The following is a 23,807-nucleotide window of genomic DNA, read 5'->3' as shown; positions in this document are numbered from 1 at the left end:
TTCAAAAGAAAGGAAACTTGTCAAAGTGCTTCCTGAGAGTCCTAAAAAAACCTCCAAGAAAACAAGTATTATTTACTTGGCACATCCTGGAGACAGTGAGCAACATCTCAGTGAGGGCCCAGATGCTCTTTTCAGTATCACAAACTCCTCTTGCTGAGACAAAAATGTATCTGTGAAGGACTGCAAAGATTTGAGGGGCAGAGCATGAATTGCTTACCTGTCAGTGTCCCCATACACAACACGAGCACCCCATTTTTTGGTATCATTCACCAGTTTTATAGCACGTTCCAATGTTTCTCTGGCTTTGTGGACAATGCTGTCCCCCACCTGCAAAGTTAAAGAGAAACTGACCATCTCTTTCCCACTGCTAAACAAAACCCTGGCTCTTGGCAAACACTGTCTAATTGCTTGGCCTGTTTATGAAAATGACTATATTGTGAGCATGTGTTTTATTTCATGGTTTAAATGCATATAATAAATAACAAGGTTGCTGACACTGCCCCCAAGTAGCAGGGGGCAGGAAGACTGATCAAATATGGAGAGAATTAAAATAAACATTTGGTTTAAGCAAAGGAGCAAGGCCACGTAGGGTCATTTTCTCTAGTTTCTGATTCCTCCTTTTATGAAAACTATGAAATGGCTACAATGTTTTATTTCCCCCCCCCCCCTATTAGAAATGTAACCCAATTTACCTCTGGGGAGAGCTCTAGAGAAATGCCAACTCAGAACCCTCTTTTATGGGAAGACAGAAAATAAGATTTAGTTGTTTTAAATTAAAAAAATATATTGGGATCTGTGATGCATATTTTTTTAAGAAAAAAAAAGTCACAAAAAATCCCATTTTTATTTTCAATACTACAAATAAAAATGGTTTTATTAAGGTTTTAAGATTAAATATGTTTATTATTTTACTAACGTTTATAAAGATTAATTACGTTTCAAAGAATAATACTGTGTGATATGGCTAAACTTTACAAATAGTGTCTTTCCCACATTTTGCTCTGCAGCCCTTACCTCAGTGCATGGCATTCTTCCAGAAAAATGAGCAGCAGTATAACCAAATGTGAAATTAGCTATAAACTTCAGACCCAGCTGACGAGCTTCGAGCATTCGGGTTATGGCCTTGTCCTGCTTATAAGCCTTCATGGACTGTTTCACCATGATCCTGGTCTTCAGGATCTCTTCCAGCATTCCTGGCAGCACACCTTTTCTTACTGAGGGCTGCCACAAAGGGAAGAAAGAGAAAGAAAGAGAAAGAAAGAGAAAGAAAGAGAAAGAAAGAGAAAGAGAGAAATAGAGAGAGAGAGAAAGAAAGAGAGAGAGAAAGAGAGAGAGAAAGAGAGAGAAAGAGAGAAAGAGAGAGAGAAAGAGAGAAAGAGAGAGAGAAAGAGAGAAAGAGAGAGAAAGAGAGAAAGACAGAAAGACAAAGAAAGAAAGACAGAAAGAAAAATATGTTAAAAAGCCCAACCTAAACAGTTCAGAGGAAAAGCACTAGACCCAAACCTGTGAGATAATCACTGTTAAGAAGACAAATTAATTAGCAGGATGCCCCAGGCACCAGTGGTTTGGCTCTTCCCACAGATATTGCAGCAGCCCAGGACAGCTCACCAGGGCAGGGCAAACTGCTTTTTGTTCCTTGTCTCCATCAGCCCTGCTACTGCAGCCTTTAGATCACCCAATGAACCAGAGCAGGACTTCAATACTGAACTGGTCATTCTCTGAGCATTCAGTGCTAAAGGTGAATCACCTTTACAAATTCTGCAAATATTCTTCACCCAGAGGTTTTGTTTTACACCACATTTATGGATGCTGCTGACTGGCTAATTATTTGTAAGAGCTCCAGGCCTTATTTATTAATTCATTACAAAGCAGCCAGCAGTGCACGTAACAAAATGAGAACAACGGAAAGCCAGTCAGGGAGTTTCATCTCCCAAACCATGACCCTTTTTCTAGGAAGGGTTTCTGCTGTCCAGGCAGAAGAGTGAAGTGTTACACACTGATAATCACCGTGTGATCCCCAAACTGCACAAGTAAAATATGGTTTAATTATAGATGAAATAAGCCTTTGGTCTAAATGAAAGAATTAAGATGATGTTTTATGTCCTGAACTGCCAGAAGTTCAGCACTCTGACAAATACACAAGAAACACGGGGGAAACAAGAAACTGAACCTCCCCCCTTCTGCTCTTAATGCAGCAAAATGTAAAGGGCAGTATCAGGCTGCTCTGAGGCCAGTCAGCCAGCAGGAAGGTCAGTACCTTGACAAATGCCACTCCACTGGGTGACACTGTGATATCGTGCCGGATCTGGTAGAGTAAGTCAGGGGGCACCTGGAGGGAGGCACAGCCAAACCTGAAGGCGTCGTACCTGGCAGAAAGGAAAAGCAAATGTGAACAGGATCCAGCCCTTTGCAGCCTGGCCCAGCAAAACCATCAGCTCCCATGGAAATGCTGGTCAGGCCAGCAAGGACAGAGTCACAGCTGTCATCTCAGGTGTAACCAGACCCAGAATCATGAATAGTTCTTAGCTGCATGTGAAAGGCTCTAGGAATAAAGCAGAACTAAACAGCTGAATTCCAACACATGCATAATGTATCAGCTCTGTGCTGCTAATGCAAGATTCCCAAATGCTGAGTTAGTGCAGGCACGTGGAAAGCAGGCATGTTTACCAGGTAACAAACTGCATCTATTTTCTTTCTACAAATTCAGAATTCCCAGTCAGAAGCCTGAAAACCTGGTGATGACACCTAGCAAGCACTGCATGCATCCCCCATTCTTCCAAGTATTGTTTTATTGAGGTAATCATAATGAGCAATGAGATTTTTTCCTTCCAATTAAGAGGATTACTGTTAAACTCAGTCAGAGATGCTACACAGAATAACTCATTGGATCTTTTCATTTTGAATCGTTAAGACCAGATTGAACTAAAAGAGAACAAAACCAATTCATTAACATACAATACTACTTGTCTGGTTTTGAAAACAGGTAGGGGATTTAAATAACAACTGAAGTTACTGTGAGGCAATACTGAAAACTGGCATCACCACAGCAATGGAACAGGTGTGCACACATGGAACCACTGAGTGGTGAAGTTTGGAAGGAACCTTAAAGATCATCAGGTTCCAACCTCTCTGCTATGAGCAGGGACACCTCCCACTCACATGCACATATTGAGTTGTTTGTTTTTTTAATGGAACTGAGTCTAATTAAGTATTTAATTTAAAATACATACTGATGTCTGTATGTACAGGTTCCTATATGCCCCTTGTTTCCAATGACAACCAAGGGCTCTCAGTACCTCACAAAAGATCCTAAAGTCTCTATGGAATCCAAGTTTGCGATTACAGGAGAACCACTTACTTTCCTAAGTTTTCAACATGTCCCAGGCAGGTTGAGAAGCAGTAGTTGTATGCTATGACAATGGAAGGATACAAGGACTGGAAATCCAGGACCAGGACAGCGTTGCTGTAGAAGCGCGACTCGGGCTCCATGATCAGGGGGACGCACTGAGGGGCCTTCATCTGGGCTCGCTGCTGGACGCTGGGGCTCACAGCAATGTAGTTCATGGGCTTGGCAATGCGCAGCATCATGGACTCCACACGGTACTGCCACAGGGTGGAGACACTCATCAGAGCTTCCAAAATGCAGGTCACAGCATCACAGAACCACAGGAGCGGCTGGGAGGGACCTTCAAGATCATCAGGTTCCAACCCTCCTGCTGGGAGCAGGGACACCTCCCACCAGACCAAGCCCCACATCAACATGGGTAGTACTGTACACATGGGTGTTTTACAACTGCATAAACACACACTTAAATATCCTGAATTTAAAGTCTAGACAGCTGGTTTTCCGAAATAAACAGCCATATTTTTAATGTAAGTTTCCTATTGCAGTGAACTTTTCCAAGTCTTTCCTCATCGTTCAGCCCTAATGACTGAAAATCAAGTCCTTATAATTTTTTTCTAGGGAAAAAGTAAGCATGCAGCTCAGGTGAAAAACCATTCCCCAGGCTGCAACACCCAAGTGTGGAGGCCATGCTGGAGTCAGGGAATGAGCAGCTGCTACTGTGCTTTTGTCAGACTGGCAGAACACTGAAGACAACCAAGTGTCATATGCAGCTGTTGACAATTTTCCATAGGAACCTGCACTGCAATTTGATTTCAACACCTGGGAAAACAGAGGCAGGACATGAGAGCTGTGTAAGTTGGTTATTGTGCCCCCAAGCTTTTGACCGTGAGCAGCAACCAGAATGTCCTTGGCAGCAGAAGATGGGGAGGATTTCAACTTGCCTGCTGCTCTGCACTGGCTACCCTGCCTGCTCCAGGATGATGCCACAAGTGGTACAGGAAGTATTAAATTAAAATGTTTAAGCACCTTCACCTGGTCCAAGACATCACAAAATGTCCTATGTGGAGGCAGCAACATGAGAAAAACCAGCCCTAGTTATTTAGGTATTGATGTACTCAATGCTTTAGTAGGACTTCACCAGCACTGACTGCACGTACCCACTGTGTCCATTCACAATAAAACACAAATAAGCTGAAAATTCCATCCACGTGTGGCCCAGCACTGACAGTCCCAAAATATCAAAGAACAATCCTACAAAGCCCTAAGATCCTGTGCTTTGTAAACAGCTCCATCCCTGTTCCAGAGCCCTGGCTGATGTACTACACATGCAGCCACTGTACCAGACATGGTGGGTATGATTTAACTGATGTTCTGAAGGGACTGACAGAACCAACACTAACAGACCCTCCTGCCTCACACACAGGCTGGGGTTTGAAAGCACAGTTTTGCAGCAGCACAAGCTGTTGCTGCCTTGTACTAATCGCACACTAATTTGCTTCCACTGGTGAGATCAGATGTGTGATGAGGTAGCAGTCAGAGGCTGGACCTGGCAAGAGCTAGGGGTTCTTTATTTTTTAGTTTCCAGCAAGATTTTCAATCACCTGAGGAAAGATGTCAACAGAAGAGCAGACACACGTGAGTGAGAGGAGTTGTCTCTCATTTCAGGTGCTGCTCATGGCTCATGTGAAGCCCTGAGAACAGCCTGGTTAGTCTAGTGATTCAGCACGTGAGTGACTCAGCCTTTGGTAGTATTACCTGAGACTGCTGGGTCTCAAAGCAGAGTGTAAATCTCACTCTGTCCTGCTGCCTTCCCCTCTGATGCTAGTATCAGAATAACAGAACTACACACATCTTGTACGACACGTACTCAACAAAGCCAGAACCCTTCTTGTCTTATCACCAGATCTCACCCCCAGGTCTGCTTAACAGTCAATGTCACGTAGAACCTATTCAAGGCAGCTTCGTCTGTCCCAGAAGAAAAGAATCTCATCTTTCCCAAGACATGCTCAATTATACTTCTTAATGTTTTTAAAGCATTCATTTTTAGACTCATCCAAGTGTGAAAAATACCAGCTCAAAGGGAAAACAGTGCTCCCAAAGTCCCTGGAAGAGACTCACTGGTGTGATTACATTTGGGGCACTCTATTTTTCACAGCTATTTTTAATCCTGAGAGTAACCATTCAGTCTATTATTACTGCTTTTCAATTGCATTTCTTTGTGTTTCGATTTCATGTTATGCAAAACTGTCCTCTGTGACCTTACGAAAACCCATATACTAGCTGAAAAGCTAGAGAAGAACTATAACATCTTATAAGGACTGTTTTGTTTTTGCCAAGTGTAAGGAAAACTAAGTCTTACCTGGGAGCCTCTTGTTAACACATGTAAGAACTGAATGCCAAAAAGTCTGGCCATTTCACTTGTTCTGCCAATCAAATCCAGTTTCTCCAACAACTGGAGGTTCCCACGGACCCGACTAACATAATGATCAACCATTTTCCACCTGTGAAAGTGAACGCCTTGTTACAACCAACCAGGAGAGTGCTGCTCTTTCTATTAAGAAACATGTATGATAGCTTGTTACAAACTAGCAAGTAGAATTTCCCCTAGGACATTTTCGTAGGGCTCTTTCAAAAACGTGGCACATAAAACACACCCTTATGCATTCTAAAAACATACAGAGAATGTGCTACAAGCTGCTTGCAAGGCCCATCTCAGTGACCATATCCTGTTCTCCTTGCTGCCCTAAGTCATTGCTCAATCAGAAACTCAGGTTTCTCTTCACCTGTTTACATGTGGTTCTTTTAACCAGGTGGACTGTTGTGGAAACATCCTTCAGTATTAAAAACACCTTTCTCAGTTGAACATAAGTTTATAATTTCAGCACTAAATCAAGTTTCTATCTGGTCAAAAAGTATTAGAATTGTACAGAAATTATAGGTACGTCGTGAATGATGTTCAGATTCAGCTTTGTTAATTGTTCATATCACACAATACCAAATCACTCCAATAAAGAGCACAGCCCAGTGTGACATGTATCATATAAAAGTATTTTTAAGTTACTGTCTAAACTACTACAGTTACTGTCTAAACATCTTGCACCCTTTTGTGTTTTATTTTTAAGCCTGGCTTGGGTGACTTGTACTGCAAAGTAAACCAGAGCCCTGACAGTTCATTAGAAGTCCTCCTGATGAATAGTATATGCAAAAAGACCTTACAGAACTTCAAAATAGGACAATTACCCGGATATGTTGAAACTGTAACTGAAAAATTGCTTTGGTTTTGTGTATTTTAAACAGAAATTACATGAAGATGAACTATGGAGGGTATAACTGCACAACACAGCAGAACAGAAGAGTAAATAAGTACATTGCTGCATAGAGACTGTTCTTGTACCTGAGCTAAACTGGTAATTTCTTCCTATGCTGACTTTAGTTTATACCCATCCAATGTTAGGAATCTGGTGTTAAAAACAACAAACAAAATAGATGGACAGATCCTTACCTGTAGACATCTGCCTTGTTATCAAACCAATCCGACAGAACTCGGAAAGTAAAGAGAGGAAAACGATGATGAAGCACATGAAAGCCCACGTTTTCAAAAGTGTAATTCATCAGATTCACCTAGAAAACACACACAGGACATGACAAGATACATAATGTCTTTCACAGCAAAATAAGTATTTACTTTCTAAAAACTGTAACAACTAATTTATTCATTTTAATTAGCATATTAGGTATTTTTATTATTTATATTTACATGTTATTAGTATATAGGGTATTTAAAAGTCCCTAACTATTTACAAGTCAGGAAAGAATATATATCCCATATCAATTGAAAAGAACAGATGGTATTAAGAAGATCACAAAGATCAGGTCTGAATTTGATCAGATGTAGATTTCTATAGGCTGAACCATTTTATTATTATCAATCCAAGGTCATAAACAGCAGACCAATGAGTAAGTCTGACAGCTAAAGAAAAGTTCAAGTATTTCATTCAGTACATGCATCATACCAGACAAACTGCTGAAACAGGCAAATTGTTCTCAAAACCCAAAAAGTGAAAAGTAATGTAATGAAGAAACTTCACAGAAAGAGAAGGGTTTCAGTATTTTACACATCAGCAACATGCACAAAGTGGCAGACAGCTCTATTTGAGAGGGGTACAAAACAAGGAACAAAAAGTTACCCAAGTTACATGCCACTGTCAACAAAATCCACTATCATTTTAAAAATTCAGGAAGTCAAATACATTAAACTTTTAAAAACTTTACCTCATTTCTCATCATTCTCCAAACATTTAAGGTAATTCTCCCAACAATATTTATTTCAGTCATTGTATCTGATCCATATTCATCCAGCTCAGCTGCAAATCTGTTCTCTTTCTTCTCATCTGAAGACATGGAAAGAGAACACATTCAGACAAGTTGCAGGACAGTCAAGACCAGATCAAACCATCCCTCCTCCAACTGGAGCTCTGTGGAAGAACAAGCATTCCTAAGGGCCATTCCTGACTGCAGAATTTGATTTATTTACCAGTCTTCACACTATCTTCAAATGAAGCTCCTCCAGGTTTTGCTGCCCTTGCACACCCCCCTGCAGGTAACTCCTGCTCTGGTTTCACTAAGATGGTCCATGGCAATATATTCTTCACAGTTACTGTGATTGTTAAGCAATGCTGAATGTTATTTGAGACCTGGCTGCATGCACACCAATGCACAACATTATAAAAAAACAGTTATTTTTGCCCTGAAGAGTTTATAACCCAGGGCTTTACTTGTGATGACCTCATACAGTTGGAACCAGTCATGGGAGAGAAAATTCAGCACCTTTCACACAGAAATAGCAAAAAAGAGCAGGTAAATAGGAGCTCTGAATAGCACAAAAGAGACGGAAGGAAACAGGAAGGAACAGATGCAGAGGCAGAAGCTGCTCCCTGAATCTTTCTGTAGTCACACCAGTGACAGGGGACACACCTCCTCTGCCACCCTTGGGATTTTTCATGCTTTGAAATACTACAACATAACAGAAGATAATCTTGTGGGTATATATTTCTTGAAACTGCTTTTTATTCAGTCAACCTAAGGCTACAGTTTTAGTTTTCTTTTCTATATTTACATAGATGGTTTTTAAAACGTACAAGTTAAAATTCAGTATGAAAACACACTGTATTAGCTGATCCTCCAGTCTTGCTCCTTCTTACTAGCTTAACAGAAGAGAAAGCACTTTGGGGCAATTTTCCCACAATTTTAAATCCCTACCTACTCTTCAGCGGCCACTGCTGGCTCCTCAGATACCCCTGTAGAGTAGCCTACTAATAAAAGAGCAGAGCATTTTGGACAGAGCACACCCAAGTGTAGATACACAATGCTTTGCAGAACTGAGCAATGAGCTCCTCAGGCAGCCACCAAGCACATTTACCCTGGAAGACAGAAGTAAAAACTGCCTGAAGTTCTGTAGAACTGCTCTGAAACCACATTGCTGACACAGGCTAACTTCATGTGCTGATCCTTCAAATGAGCAGCATTCCAACCAAAATACTGAAAGCCTATTTCTCATTTACTGACCTGACCAACAAATGACAGAGTCTTGGGAAAACATAGCAAACTTTTCATACACTTCACAAAAATGACACAACAGCTTTTAAACCACCTTATTGTTTCAGGTTTTTAACAGGCAAAAATAGTGACTTCTTTTTTCACGTTTGGATGGGAAAAAACAGCCCCACAAGAAGCAACACTTTTTCTTCTGCTTTTCCTCATTTCCACGTGCTGGGTCCCCTACAAAAATGAGCAACTTACATTTCCCTCCCTCCTTTTTTTTTTTTTTTTTTTTTTTAAATTGGAAGCAGAAACTGTTAGTTCTGGTTTCCACAGTGTCATCCTCTTTTGACTTGTTTAGGAGATTTACTACGTTTCTTAAGTTCATTTCATGTCTTGAAGGTACAGACAGGTGACTAAAAATCCTGCAGTCAGAAAGAGCCCCACTGCCCTGATGAACAAGAGACTCCACCTGGGGTGAGCATCACAAAGTCACCAAACCCTGCAGTGCTCCACAACTGGTGTGGGAATAGATCACCAGAACCACCTCAGCTTCTTTGGAAAAAGTTGTTAAGAAGCTAAACTGCACATTCTTCCCATCTTTCAAGTGTATGAGATAAAATAAAAAGAGGTCTCCTTCTTATCCTCCTTCACCCTCTCCCTACCTTGGAGCAGTGATGCAAAGGAGGAAGCAGGAGGCCACAGTGCACACCCAAGGACCATAGGGCTCACTGCTCTTGTGCTGTGTCCTTAGCAATAGCTCCCTGGTAAATGGCACATGCAGCAGCAGACTCAGCCAATAAAGCAAAACCAGACAGAAGTCCAGCTTTCTTTTTGTTAAGCTGAGGAGAGGGACCTTCCATCTTTGTTTCAACAGGAGGAAAGAAGAGCACGATGCCTGAAGGAACACCTCCTGCTCTGAAAACACAGCGTGTGGAGGGAGGAGGGAAACACAAAGCACAGGGGCTGGAAACGCAAGAGGAACACAGATGGGGCCGAAACCAAAGAGCAGAGAACACAACACTTATGTTTATGGTCATGCATGCAAGCTCACACCTATTGCATGACATCTCTGGGAGGAGCTCCTCAGTGTGAACACTTCTGTATCTTTCTTCTGCAGTTCAGTCAAAAAAGAATTACTTACCTTACAATTAACATTAGTTCTTAGAAACATTTGAAGTGTTACATATTCTGCTTCTGGGTGTGCATGTACCACATCTGTACCATGGACACCAGCACTGTGCAGATCATGCCAAGGTCCTGCAAACCCACTTCAACTTTCTGTCCAAAGACACTAGGGGCTACAACCCTGGGTTCCTTGACTAGAACTGAACCCATGTTGCGTGGGACTTTACTTGTAGAGCCCAGCTGTGAAATACACACGGATATCACCACTAAAAACCACACAGTTCCCAGAGAAGTATCCCTTCTTCTCTGAGGAACTCTGTATATCCCAATCCCGGTAACTTGAACCATGAAGATGGGTACCAGGGAGATGTCTGAACATCCTTCAATACATCTGAAGATGGTACCTAGAGGCATTATTATTGCAAGCAGTGCATCATCTCAGTGTAGCCATCAGGGCAATTTAATAACAAGGTTTATGCTATCAGCTATTATTCCTGCAGAACAAATTTGAGACCTTTGTGCTGAAGTTGGAAACTTGTGATCTTTGATGGTCAATTCATATTTAACCTGTCATGTGTTCCTGCTTTCATTTATTAAGTATTTAAAAATTCACCAAGGTCCAGTTGCCAACACTTTTCAACAGAAGGAGCAAATTTGTTCTTATGTTTTCTTGTCCCTGACTGGTCTCTATAACTAAGACCTTTTTAAGAGAGACCAAACAGATTCTGAAGGATGGAGGGAGTGCACAAATGTTGAAACGTCAAGGAAGGAGTGTGTGAACTTGGCCCTCCTAAAACATCCAGGCACAGAGGATGCCAACATAAGAGATGTTATTGCTATGCTGGGTAAGCCCAAAGATGCAGCTAGCCCAGAGCCCTGTTCTATCAAGTGCCAAAAAGCAGATGCTTCAAGAACAGGGGAAACAGCTACTGATCCTCTGCAGAATATTCTCCCAGCTTCTAAATATTTGTAGCTTCCTAAGCCAGAAGTTATTTCCACATATGTAGTTGCCACTGAATTTTTTCTTCCAAGAATTTATCTCCTCTAAAAGCAACATACACTTTAAGCATCTGTACTATCTTGTGGCAAGGAACTCAACAACCCAGGGGTGAAAAATCAACTCCTATTCTGTAGCTGCCCTTTTCCAGTTTCATTTGATGACTAGTTCTTGCATTGGAACAGACCACGAACAACCAATCCATATTCCCCTTTATATCCCCCCAAATTTAATAGGCTTTTACCTTCCTTACCCAGTTTTGTCTCTTCTGGAACCCTCACTTAGTAAATTACTAGACACATTTGGATTGTCCTTCTCATCTTTACCAGTTCTCCTAAATACACTTTGAGGGGGAAGGTTATGAAGAGGCCAGAATTAGAGGATTTGAGGTGCAAGCAAACTACAGATTTTTACATTTACATTCATTGTTTTATATTTTCCTTGCTCTGTAATTCTTAACATTTTATTTGTCTTTTCAAACATTACAGAGTAATGAGATCAGGTTTTTAACAGGACAATCACAGCAAAGCACTTCCAATTTCATGGCTATTTAGCTTCTCTACAAATCTTTGTGAAGAGCCCTGACGAAAGCAGCTTTTTCAATTGTTTTGATTTTTAAAATCCTATCTCCCTCATCCACATCATCTTTATGACTGCTGAGAGCTACAACAAATCTCTGAGACAGTTTTTAATTTTACAAAGTTACCTTGATGCCTCTCAGGTACAACACATTTATTTAGCTGTTCACTACCTGCATTCTCCAGAGCCACTCTGCTGACTGGCTCAGTGCAGCACCAGGCTCCCCACTCTCCTGTATAACTTTCCCCCAGATTTTCAAGAAAAAATCAAAACACATCTTTATCTGAATCTTGGAGGAAAGCATGAGCACTTGGGCCAGTAAAATTTGCCCAGAGTACTGGAATGGCTACTGAAAGGGAGGATTTTTCTTACAGAGCTGCTGTGTCCTGCCCAGGAGCATCTTTAGGTCCTGGTGTGCCAGCCAGAGAAACTGTGAATGATGATTGTGGTGGGTGGTTGAGTGACAGATACATGACTGAAGCCAAGCAGAAGAAAGAGAGGTTTGGCAGCAGAAGCACCTCCAAGAACTGAAGACTTAACACAGATGACTACTGAAAATGAGGTTAGGTTCATGGATCCAGGACATACCCAGAAGTGGAATACACAAGGGATTTAAAAATTCAGAAAACACTGAAAACCAGGATCTCTTTGGTATTTCAAATTTTGTGTGTGCGATTATATCTGTAACAACACAACAGCAACAACAACAGGAGAGGTCCATCTGAAGAAACACTGCATTTTTTTTTTCAATTTACTCATAATTTCAAGTTGTTTCTATTGGAACTGAATGAAACCCTACACAGTAACTTACCTGGCACACGAGAAATCATCTGGCACAAAGCAACATTCAGTGCAGCTGCCCTCTGTAAGAGATAACCCCAGGAATGCATCTGGACTTCATAGCCTAACAAAATGTCTGGGTCATATCTAGAGAGGGGGTAAAAAGGAAAATGAGCTTCATATTATTTAAGAAAATATTTTCCATGAAGAGAGCATAAACAGGATTTCAATCTAATCATGTTGAGTTTAAAAAAGCAGCAGCCCAATGGGTATCTATGAAAGCAGCATCTGGACTAAGAGTCAATATTTAAAACAGACAATATTTTAGGATTGTTAATAACATTCAACTGAACAAATCTTTAGAAGGGGCAGTTTCATTGGGAAAACATTTTTTTTGAACATACTTCTATTATTTCAGTACTTACAAATAAAGAACAAAATCTAGGTCTAATCACACTTTATGGATGGAATCAGGCTGTAGTGAGCACAAACTGCAGTCCAGCTACTGGCACAAGAGAAGTGCAATGAAATACAGTCCTGTCCTCCAACTTCATTGTATTATTTTCCTTTATGAAATAGAATTTGCTGCTAGACTACTTGAAGGTTTTGCAAACAACCACATGCCATGCATACTGAAGCACAGCTTCTAATAACCAGAGGACAATTCCCAGCTGAGTAAGAGCTGTCACAACTGAAAGATGGGGAAAAGCAACCATACCTACCAGTTCTATATAAACACCTCTTCTGTTAATATAACCTTTCTGTAAGATGCACAAGTCATTTTATGCTATATCTCGTGCCAGGTGGAGAAGTTGACTGGCTCGGGTATAACAAGAAAAGGCAGAATTGTCTGCTGACCCAGTCACTGCCCATCTTTCAACCAGGCTCAGAGACGTGTTGACTAGACAGAAGGACAAACAAAGCGGCTTCAAAGTGCTGGTAGGAGTTAGCTTGGAGCAGCCTGTATCACCTGCCTTTCGAGTAAGCACTATTAACACCAGAAGTCATGATGTGGTCACTCGCTGAAGAGCCTAAGAATTACTTTCTCGGGCTAGACAGAGACTGGCCAAAGTAACATCAGATATCTCAAGAAAGGAAGCTTCACTGGGAAGCACAGCTGCTTCTTTTAGTGCAGCTCAGTCAAGGGGTTTTGAGTTCCAGCAGGTTGCACTCAATACCACTGAGTGACAGAAGGGCAGCTGCCAGGAGGGAGAGGACTGGGCAACAGGCAGAGGGTCTTGGACCACAGTTTGTGCCCAACCCATGGATGCAGGCTTGTAGACCTTACTTCCCAGGAGAGGTGGACAGGGGCCCTGGCTTATGACCAGGAGCTGTGTGCTTTTTGCATCACTGAATGCATCTGAAAATGCCAACATCTCCTGACTGTTGGATGTGGAATAAAACCAAGTTGTATCACAGACATTATAAATGAAGCTTCAGATATTACTGTGATGGTGACTTCCTTGCTTGTGTGTTACAGCCAGAGGTAGATGAGAACTCACTATGAAGTGACTAACTACTCTGAGCATGACTCCAGAGAAGAGCTGCTCCACACCTCTGCCACTGACACCAAACGTTTGTGAAAAAGGGAGAAGTATTTGAATCTTGTGACTCAGCCTGGCTCTCTCTTTATTACAATTTGGGCTTTTGAACCAGCCAGCAAAAGTTGCGAAAATCCCTTTTACCACCTACTTCTACCTGTGAAGGAATGGTTTTCATCTAGTTTTTGGCTAAAGCAGAAGATTCTAAAGTTTTGGCATTTCTAGCATTCTAGAGAAAGTAAAAGAATTAGGACTTTGCATCTGGGGTGTATTTTGCTATCTGCTGTTAATGTCAAATGAATGATCCTTGGTTTTGGAGACAGGAAATGATAATAAAGAGTGGAAACAGTGAATGTACTCATTTTGGAAGCCTAGTCTACCTGTGGTACTAACCCAAAGCTACTTGGAACAATTTGTGAGCAGAGGAGTGAAGCCAGCCTGCAGCTCTTCCAGCAGCAGAATCAGTGTCAAAGAGAGTTACAACCACCTGCTGCTCCACACAACGTACAGTGACATGCCAACTGAGCTTCCAAAAGTATCAATAGCTTCATTTAAGTTTTGAAATAAAACAGACTTATCTGATGGTTTATAAAGTCATAGAATACGTGTTAAAAAAATTAACATCTTTTCACATTCTTCCTTGCAGGTGAACTACCTTGGGTCTGGCATTTTGCAAGGAAAACCCTACAGAAGTAGTAATTTAAATTCATCTTTGAAAACTGCTTTCACATCATTTAAAATGGAAAATACCTGCAGATTTCAGGCAGGGCAAGACATTATGCAGGTGGGTTCTGTGACAGATGCAGAGGGGAATGGGAAACATGTGAAGAACTGCTTATGAGCTACATAAACCAGTATTTGTTATGTCAGGAATGTGCTTGCTCTGGGAGGCCTGTTCCAACAGAAACCATCACACTGCCTGGAAGCAACAAGCTGCCCCAGCTCTACCAGCAGCTCCCCCTGTGATGAACAACAGTGGCTTTGGGTTCCTCCTTGCCAAGCAATGCATTATCTCCCTCACTTCCTACTTAACCAAATTTTAGTGGGTTATTACATTACTACTGCAAATACCTCTATTGCATTACAAGGAAATACATTTCATCAATTCTTGAGTTAATCTTACAAATTAAGCTAATTAGTAAAACGACCACTATAAACAATCTGCATATAAGCTCAATAACTGTTTCTCTATTGTCCTTCAGATAGAAGGATGTTTTATAGATTAAGACATAACATCAGTTTAGTTTATTATTATTTCAGATACATGCATTTTCCTTATATAAATTTCCTTTCTGTGCTTGGTTCTGGAGCCCTCAGCACAAGAAGGACGTGGAACTTCTGGAGAGAGTCCAGATGAGGGTCATGAAGATGATCCTTGGGCTGGAGCAGCTCTGCTCTGGAGACAGGCTGGGAGAGTTGGGGTGTTCAGCCTGGAGAAGAGAAGGCTCCAGGGAGACCTGAGAGCACCTTCCAGTGCCTGAAGGGGCTCCAGGAAAGCTGGGGAGGGGCTTGGGACAAGGGCAGGGAGGGAGAGGACAAGGGGGAATGGATGAAAACTGGAGGAGGGGAGATTGAGGTGAGACATGAGGAGGGAATTCTGGAGTGTGAGGGTGGTGAGAGCCTGGACCAGGTTGCCCAGGGAAGCTGTGGCTGCCCCATCCCTGGCAGTGTTGAAGGGCAGGTTGGATGGGGCTTGGAGCAGCCTGGGCTGGTGGGAGGTGTCCCTGCCCATGCAGGGGGTTGGGACTGGATGATCTTGAAGGTCCCTTCCAACCCAAACCATTCTATGATTTTATGATTCTAAATAAGTTGCATCTGACTTAAATTTTACATATTTTAAAACAATTTTATATAAATTCACATGTAGACTGGGAAGATTCTCTCTCAAAAGATTAAAAAGAACAGTCAGCATGCTAATTTTGAACTTGGTCCTGCTTGTACAGGCCCTTAGGGTGTGCCTGGAGCAGCACATTCCTGAGCCCCAGGGCATCACTTTGCCATGTGTTACTTTGCCTTTCCTTCCCAACTAGACACCACACATGCGTTAAGGGGAGGGTCTCATTTCAGCTAATTTTGGCATCTCAAGTTTTCCAAGCTGCTCTCTTTATTGTCATTGAAGGAAAAGTGCCTCATTGGGCAAACTATTTATTTTTAGCTACCTCTTGCAGAAGATCTTGTCAATTCTCTCTAATGTCCACAGTGATGAGGGTAACTACTAAGACACTGACAATGATACTGATGTCTAAGTTTCAGTCAGATGACTTTCATATAAAGCTATCTCCATGGAAAATCAAGGTAGAGTAGCTAGTAAATGATGCATTCAAACCCTACTGTAAATATAATCCCTTAGTCTCAGTTTCCTACATTTAAAACTTGAATCCAAGTGGTATCCTTGCCCCCTCCCTGGAAGTGTTCAAGGGCAGGCTGGATGGGGCTCTGAGCAACTTGGTCTGGTGGGAGGTGTCTCTGCCCATGTAGGGGGGCTGGAACTAGATGATCTTGAAGGTCCCTTCCAACCCAAACCAGTCTGTGATTCTACGAAAGCATGAAAAATGATCAACATGGTACCAGCAACTGAGCTGCTGGGATCCTGCAGTAGGTTGGTCACACATCAGTGTATTGTGAATGTGTCTGGGCAATCACAATGTACATGCAGCAGGGACTCTAACTGCTATTAACACATGTATGGATGCTTAGGTATTTCCAATCAAAATACTTTTGGTTAAGTGTATCTCTGAATTATCTGAAGGAAAAAACAACGTAAGATTATATTCAAGTACAACTGCTTCTGCTGAACAACCTCTCCTACACTGAAGTACAGCTTGAACAGAGCTATCAGATTTCCTGCACCCACCATGAGCAGCTGCTGTTTCCTGCTTACTTCCTTGCTGATCAAACTCCATTTCAATTTGTGCAGCTGAAGTGCCTTCTCCTGCAGCCCAATCCCACCTAGCAGCTGCACCAATGGACCAGTGTGTCATTTATTGAGCCCTCCTGTGGTATTCATTTTGTTATTAGAGAAGAGGAGATGCTTGGAACTAAAAGATGACATTGTTCCCCATTGGAAGAAGAACAGGTAAAGCCAAGGTTTAGCTGCTGTGAGCTCAACTGCAGCCCCTCTCTCTCTCTCTCTCTCCTTTTCATGTGGTACCACAAAGATGGCAGGCTGTGAGCTAAGGAGAGGACAAGCTTTGTATTTTTCATCCTCCCTTCTCACAATTTATACAGTGTACTATCCAGTTGGTCTCTTACACCTGCAAGGAACTAGTAAGTTCTAAGAGGTTTTGTGAAAGCTGCTGGCGAGGAGTAACGCGGCAGGAGCAGGGGCTGTGTCTGCCACCACAGTGCTCTGTTATTAAAAGGATGGGCACTGATGGTGCTTTGCCTGCTGTCAGTCTCTCTGCAAAGATGAAAAGCAGCATTTGTACCGGCAGGGTTTACAGACAACAGCATTAGCATTCCACTCATACATGCTGCAGAGACAAGAAACGGGATTACTCTCCTCTCTAGCTAAGCTGTACGTGCTGTGATGCCATCTCTTCCTCTTTCTCACTTGGTAATTTTGTGAATGAATACTAAAGCTCCCAGTTATGCCTTCCCTTTTATTGTGTGCCTGGTTTTCCTGACTGTTATTTTTCTTCCAGCTAAAATTCAGAGAAAAAAGGGGGGGTGGAAATTAGGCCAGACCTACAAGATAGACAAAAGCAGTAACTGAAGCAGAATATTTGGTGACTCAAATACGTAACTGAAATATCTGAAAACATTTTCCAGTTTGCTTTGGACAGTAAAAATCCATAAAGCTGATACAAGACATGAAGTAAATATTTCTACAGGAAAACGCCACAGAAGATCACACTGACCTGGGAAAAGAAGGTTAGATTAACATATCTCTATTTTGAAAAGAAAATGTTGCTGGAGGATTTACAGAAGAACAAATATAAAGCATTGTACCAAATACAAAAAACTGATTAGCATACAAGGAAAACATTATGCAAAATATATAAATGCCAAATATTAACAGCTAATTAATTAAAAAATACTTGATCCAAAAATTTTGAAGAAAAATCTTACAGCTTTATACTGTGTTTTTATACTTTTATCTGAAACTACTTCCATGAGGACAAAGCCACAGGTGGCTGGTGAGTCTCAAGTAGCAGTGAATCTAGCACTTCTTTTCAAGCTGATCCTGTTTCCATATCCTCTGAGTGTCACAGAGATGGGGACTGTGCATTCCCACATGAATTCCCCAAATTATGCTTCTCTCATGTCTGCAGGACCAGCCCTTTTCTGCTAGTATCTGGTAGTATCTGACATAATTTGCCTTAAAAGTGAAGGAGAGGCCCAGACATTTAATTTCTCTTTCATGGGAATCCACTGCTCCATCAGGCTTGGACAGCTCTAGTTCTCCCACACTTTTGAAGACCACCTTTCTTGCAGCATTCCCTTCCTCCTCTTTGAACAGCCAGCCTTCCTGTGTGCTGTACTGACTGGCTTGTGGAGCTACCTGAGTCTGCTTCTCTGCCTTTAGGTTCAGACAGAGCTGGTTCTGTTTTACCTCTTCAAGCAGCTTCTTCCAACTTTATCCCAACTCACTGCCACTGCCACCTCATGATAAAGAGAGCAGCTATTCCAGAAGGCTGCTCAGGCAGCATGACAGAGTCCTTCAGGACAGCAGGATAGGAACAGGCTCCACTTCAAGAAAAACACCCAAACATTTCTCCTGTGCCAACATCAAAGAGCTTACAACTTGGCTCCCTGTGCTTGTAGATCATCCACGATGGCTGCACAGCATAGGAAGGAGGCTGCTTCTCAGCTGCTTTATGCCAGTTTCGAGATGAAGTCCTATTTTTTTTGTTTACAGCCAGAGGATGATGCTATGGGCACAAGTTGCTTCTGGGAAAATTCCAATGGGACAGAAGAGGTAAATTTCTCACCATGAGGACAGGCAAACTGGAATAGTCTCCCAAGGGAAGTGGTGGATTCCCCCACATTGGGCAGTTTGAAGTCTCAGCTTGACAGGGTGCTGAGCCACCTCATGTCAACTGGAGTAGTGCCTAGAGAGGTTGGGCCAGATGATCCTTCAGGTCCCTTCCAACCTACCATTCCTGGATTCTACAACAGCTTACCAAAGAAGGGAAAACTGGACCTATGTAAGGGAAGCTTCCTCTCAAAAGCTGAGACAGTTGTCAGGATATCAAGAACCACTTTAATGCTATTTTTCTTTGTTGCAAATCCATGTTGTTTATTCTTCCCTGCCTCCTCCAAACTCACCTCTATGGCTCTTCCTTTCAAACTGTTCCCTGCCTCTCAACCCTCAAGCATGCTTGGTATTTCAATACTTTTTAGAATTAAAGAGAATTCTCAAATTTCCTTTACAATTATGTGCTTTCTTCTATCTGTCTCTACATAGATTTTGGTACTCACACTTGTAAGTAATACCATTTCACAGCTGAATCATTCTTTGTAATAATTCCCTAGAAAGAAAAGTGCTTATTCCCCTCAATGTTTGGACAAATCTGCTAGTTTTCAGCAGAGATGAAATCACAGATCACAATTTCAGAGAAACAATCAGATTGTCTTCTGGACTATAGACCTCAAGATGACTTATTTTAATTTTCAGTTGCCCTGAGTTAATCAGAGACAACATCATTAATTTCACAGAAGAACATTTAACGTGGTATTTATTTCAGGGATGTCTAGGTGGAAAACCACATTAGTCTTACTGTAATCATTCACTTTAGCACACACTGAACAGCTTCACAGTGAACGTGCGACTGAATCCAGCTTCTGTTCATCAATTCCAGGGAAGTTCCTGGAGCTAGTCTCATCTGCAGTGAACATGTAAGAGAGTAACTTTATCTGTGCTATAAAAGGTTAGATTTGGGAAACACTTCAGTGACACAAGGCTACTAGTTTATGGTTGGATTCTATGATCTTAAAGGTCTTTTCCAACCAGAGTAATTCCGTGGTTCTGTGATCGTGGTGCAGCCCAAGAACAAAACACCATCAAGCATTAAAACCTCATTAATTTATTACTCTTTGCTTTAGCATCTATGTCCCTTGATATCAACCAGCACACTACAGAAGTATTTGTGTAGATACTCTCAGTTGCTGGAAGGCAAAATGCTTGCAGATTTCTGATGGAGAAAGAGATTGATGAGCTAAGAGTATTGCAGGGAATTACACATTTCCCAGGAATCACCTTTCCCTGATCTGTGTGCTGGGAACAGTCATCAAGAATTCTCTACTGTGCTCTCCCAGAGTTTACATCTATTGACAAGAAGCGACAGAATCAACCATTTCTCACTTTCAATAACCAGGACCTGAATGAAAACTAAAGGCCTGAGTAGGGAAGTAGAAGGCTGGAACTTGAAGCAAATGAGTATGCTCCACAATTTCACATGTATGAAGTAAGAGCAAGAATTAGGCCAACTGCGAAGAGAATGACTAGAAATGAGAACAAAGGCTCTTCAACTGGACTGCGTAAGAGAATTCCTCCCACAGCTGAGCTAGCCCCTCTTCAGTGTCCCAGTAAAGGGCTGATAAAGTCTGTTCCTGGTAGAGACAATCAAGATTGAAGAGACACTGTCATTCACTGGGCCAGGTAATGTGGAATTTCACTCTTCCAACCTTCTCTCCAACTGCCAAAGACGCCAAGAACATGAACCAAAAGCCAGCTGCAGTCAAGCTGGCCATGCTGTTTGGTCACAAGAACCTATTATCCTGGAGCCTGATGCACATACATCAGTATGGAAGACAATGACATGGTTCTCTGCTGAGAAACTGGTGATTTTGAGTCTTGCTCCAAGAAGCCCAAGCGGCCATGCTTCTTAAACATGGCCTGGTTGTTTTATTTCTCTAATCTATCAGATTATTAAGTGCACCTACCAGAACAACTACAGTATCTAGCTTGTGCTGGAAACAATAACACTAAAAACAGCAAAAGAAGATTGTTTGAAAAATAATTCCTGATGCTTAAAGTTTTCATAAAAGCTGCCTGCTTGTTCACTTCCCATTGAGGAAGATTTTTGCAGTCCACTCCTTTTTAATCACATAGTTTTACCTTCTTCCTTCAGATAAAGCTACTCTGGGCCTGGACACGTGTTTTATGCTTAAGAAAGATAAAACATTTACTGCAGTAAAATTAATTATTCACTTTCACCTAGGCTACAGAAAATAAAGGGGAAAAAGAGCTCCACACTGCAGATGTGGTCCAAACTTTACAAGTTGTTGAGAGTTCAGCAGAAGTCTGATTCCTTGGGTGATACTGCATAGAGGGGGGAGAGATGCAGACTAAGATGATGACAGCAGTCTGCCTCTCCATTAACAGATCACATCTTTTATCTTCCAGGAATACAAGCTAACTAACTCAGTCTTTGAAGAGAAAGCTGCTGAGTCAAAAAGGCGGGCTAGCACAGTGCTGGAAGAGAAGATCTCTTCTGAAGAGACTCCTCAGTCAGCACCCTGCTGATTGGTACAGCCCATCTTGAAGCACTACCAGCCCTGCATGCTTTTCTCATCCCATAGTGCCTCCAATACCCACAGATGTGCACTCCTGCTGCTCTTCATCAACAAACAGATATTCTAACTGCTGAGTTCTCCCTCCCATACTCTTTTAGGTACTGTCATTTTTTAAAACTCCACACAGCTGGCAGAGAATTCTTCATTTGTTGGCAGCTTCTCATTGTCAGCAATTTTCCTAAGTTTGATGGAGCACTAGATTTCCAAGAAAGAGAAATATAAAACTATGTTCCTTACCTGAATTTTGTCTTCTCTGAGCAGGGATCTGCTGCTCTGTCAGGACCCACCCTGTGCTGGTTGCATTCAGCAACTCTTTTTGTATTCTGGCTTCATGGGGTTGGTCAATGTCTTTCTCATCAGAGGTTTTCTGGTTGGAGAGAGAAAGAATTGCAAATGTACTCTGCCTAGTACACACTTTTCTTGTGCCTCTATTCCAGCAGGGTGACTCATAGTTTAAATCTGTTTATTTTTCCTTGCACTTTTACAGCTTTGCACCTCTGTCAGTATGGCCTGGAGAGACATCTGTGGTTCCACCTACTCACCAGCTGAGAGGTCTACCAAACAGGCTTCCCAGCCCTGGTGGGGATGAGGAAAACCAGCAGTTTTCCAAGTCTGATGGAGCAGGGGATTTCCATTCAGAGAAGACAAAACTAATGAAAGAAACTGATTTTTCAACTACTGGTTATTTTAATCCGTCCATGGCAGTTTCATGTAGGTTTTTTTCCTGTCTTGCTTCAGAGTCCCTAGAAAACTTCTTCCCATCTAAGGGATTTTCTGTAGCTTTCAGCACTGTTGGTGTCTACCAGTCTGAGTGTTTCAGAGAGAGATGTGTAGTAAAGTCTGGGATTAACAGGAAAGGTTGTACGTTAAAGAAGATTACATATATGGCAGATTAGTCTCAAGACTGTAACTCAGCTGCTTAAGAGGATCTGAGTGTTCTTGCTGTCAGAGAAAAGGAAAATCAAAACATATTTTTATTCCAAAGACCACCATGCTTGTCCACTCTAGAAATAAGCCTTTGAGGGAAACAACAGCAACGAAAATCAGTATTTGAGAGACTGGCAAGGGTTGAAGGAACTAAATCTGCTGTACCAAGCCTGAAAAATAAAAGCAGAACGTACAGATATGCTACCTTTTTACAATATTCACTACTTCCTGGAAAAGAGCTGTTTCATCAGTAGCGTAACTGACTTCTAGTCCTGTAACTCCAGATCTTGTGAGCAAGGGGGCTTGGTCTCTGCTCCCTAGAAAAGAAATTAAAAAGAATCATTACCATTTAGAAGGAATTCCATTATTTCAGTCAACAACATTACATTAGAATAAAGCATACAACTGTAAAGAAGTATGGAATACAACCTATTTTTATCTTTAACACTAATTGTTCTCACAGTTATTTCCGTTGACTTATTTTGTTCCTCCTGGGTGGAAAAGTTGTTCTTATGACTTTGTAAAATTCTGATAGTGGTAATTCTGCACAAATTCTCAGTTAGAAAGAAAATTGATTCAAGAGATACATCACCATTTCACATGTACCAGAGCCCAGCTATTAGAAAATTATTTTTGAAGAAGAAATACTGAAGGACTGCATGACAGCTCATACAGTTTTCATGCAAAATACATATTTTAATTGCTAGCTCAGAGTAGTGCTTTGCAAAATGCCTCGAAGAATGGAAATTGCTACATAACAAAGTATAGTTCTGTTTTTAGTACATTTCATGAAAAACACTGCTAAGTTACCAATAGAAAAACACAAGCAACTGCTCAGTGAGTGCACATTTAAGTGTTTACATTGATCACGTCTGCATAATAGCTACATTTATATGCATGCACAAACTCAGCATTTGCCCTCCATATAAAAAGACTCTTTACATTAATAATAGGCAACACAAACTGTCTTTTCACTTTCTCTATGCAACAGATAATCTCTCTGATGAAGCCAACAATCTAGAGGTTTTGAAAGGCATTCCACTTTGACGTATTCTTCAGATCTTCAGAATGAAAAGTGTGCTTTCAGAATTATATGTTAAAATGAGCACTATAACTTACAAAGCACAAATAGTACAAAAAGGAAAAAAAAAGGTGTTTCTCAATGTCAAGTCACTTCACAAGGAACTCAAAAGGTTCTAACCAAGAAAATAATGACAGCACACATCAATTAAAGCAAGGAATGTCACAAGAACATTTAAACATATAATTTTATTTCACTAACAAAACCAGAGGAGAACCTTTGTTTTTTCAAAATATTATTGGACCTCTTTACAGAGAGCTTTTTCTTGCTCATTTATCAGTGGCACACACCTAGGGAGCCATGGTGGTGATACTCTGGAAAATCTCACTTAGAAGGGTAACGGAGAGATTTTTTTTAAAGATAACAAGC

General features: G+C 41.4%; 1 protein-coding gene across 1 annotated transcript in view; it reads right to left on the bottom strand.

Moving 5' to 3' along the window:
• Positions 1-23,807, bottom strand: part of REV3L (REV3 like, DNA directed polymerase zeta catalytic subunit) — a 108,782-nt gene that overhangs the window by 10,837 nt on the left and 74,138 nt on the right. Inside the window, exons 18-26 of the mRNA XM_051613089.1 lie at positions 22,563-22,674; positions 12,400-12,515; positions 7,619-7,737; positions 6,849-6,967; positions 5,706-5,847; positions 3,359-3,603; positions 2,258-2,366; positions 1,015-1,221; positions 218-327 (exon numbers count right to left, since the gene is read on the bottom strand). Of these exons, the coding sequence (XP_051469049.1) occupies positions 218-327; positions 1,015-1,221; positions 2,258-2,366; positions 3,359-3,603; positions 5,706-5,847; positions 6,849-6,967; positions 7,619-7,737; positions 12,400-12,515; positions 22,563-22,674 (1,279 nt within the window). The remainder of the gene's footprint in view (positions 1-217; positions 328-1,014; positions 1,222-2,257; positions 2,367-3,358; positions 3,604-5,705; positions 5,848-6,848; positions 6,968-7,618; positions 7,738-12,399; positions 12,516-22,562; positions 22,675-23,807) is intronic.

Source organism: Apus apus, chromosome 3, assembly GCF_020740795.1.
Source record: "Apus apus isolate bApuApu2 chromosome 3, bApuApu2.pri.cur, whole genome shotgun sequence".
Lineage (NCBI taxonomy): Eukaryota > Metazoa > Chordata > Aves > Apodiformes > Apodidae > Apus > Apus apus.
This window is presented reverse-complemented; position numbering and strand designations above follow the sequence as displayed.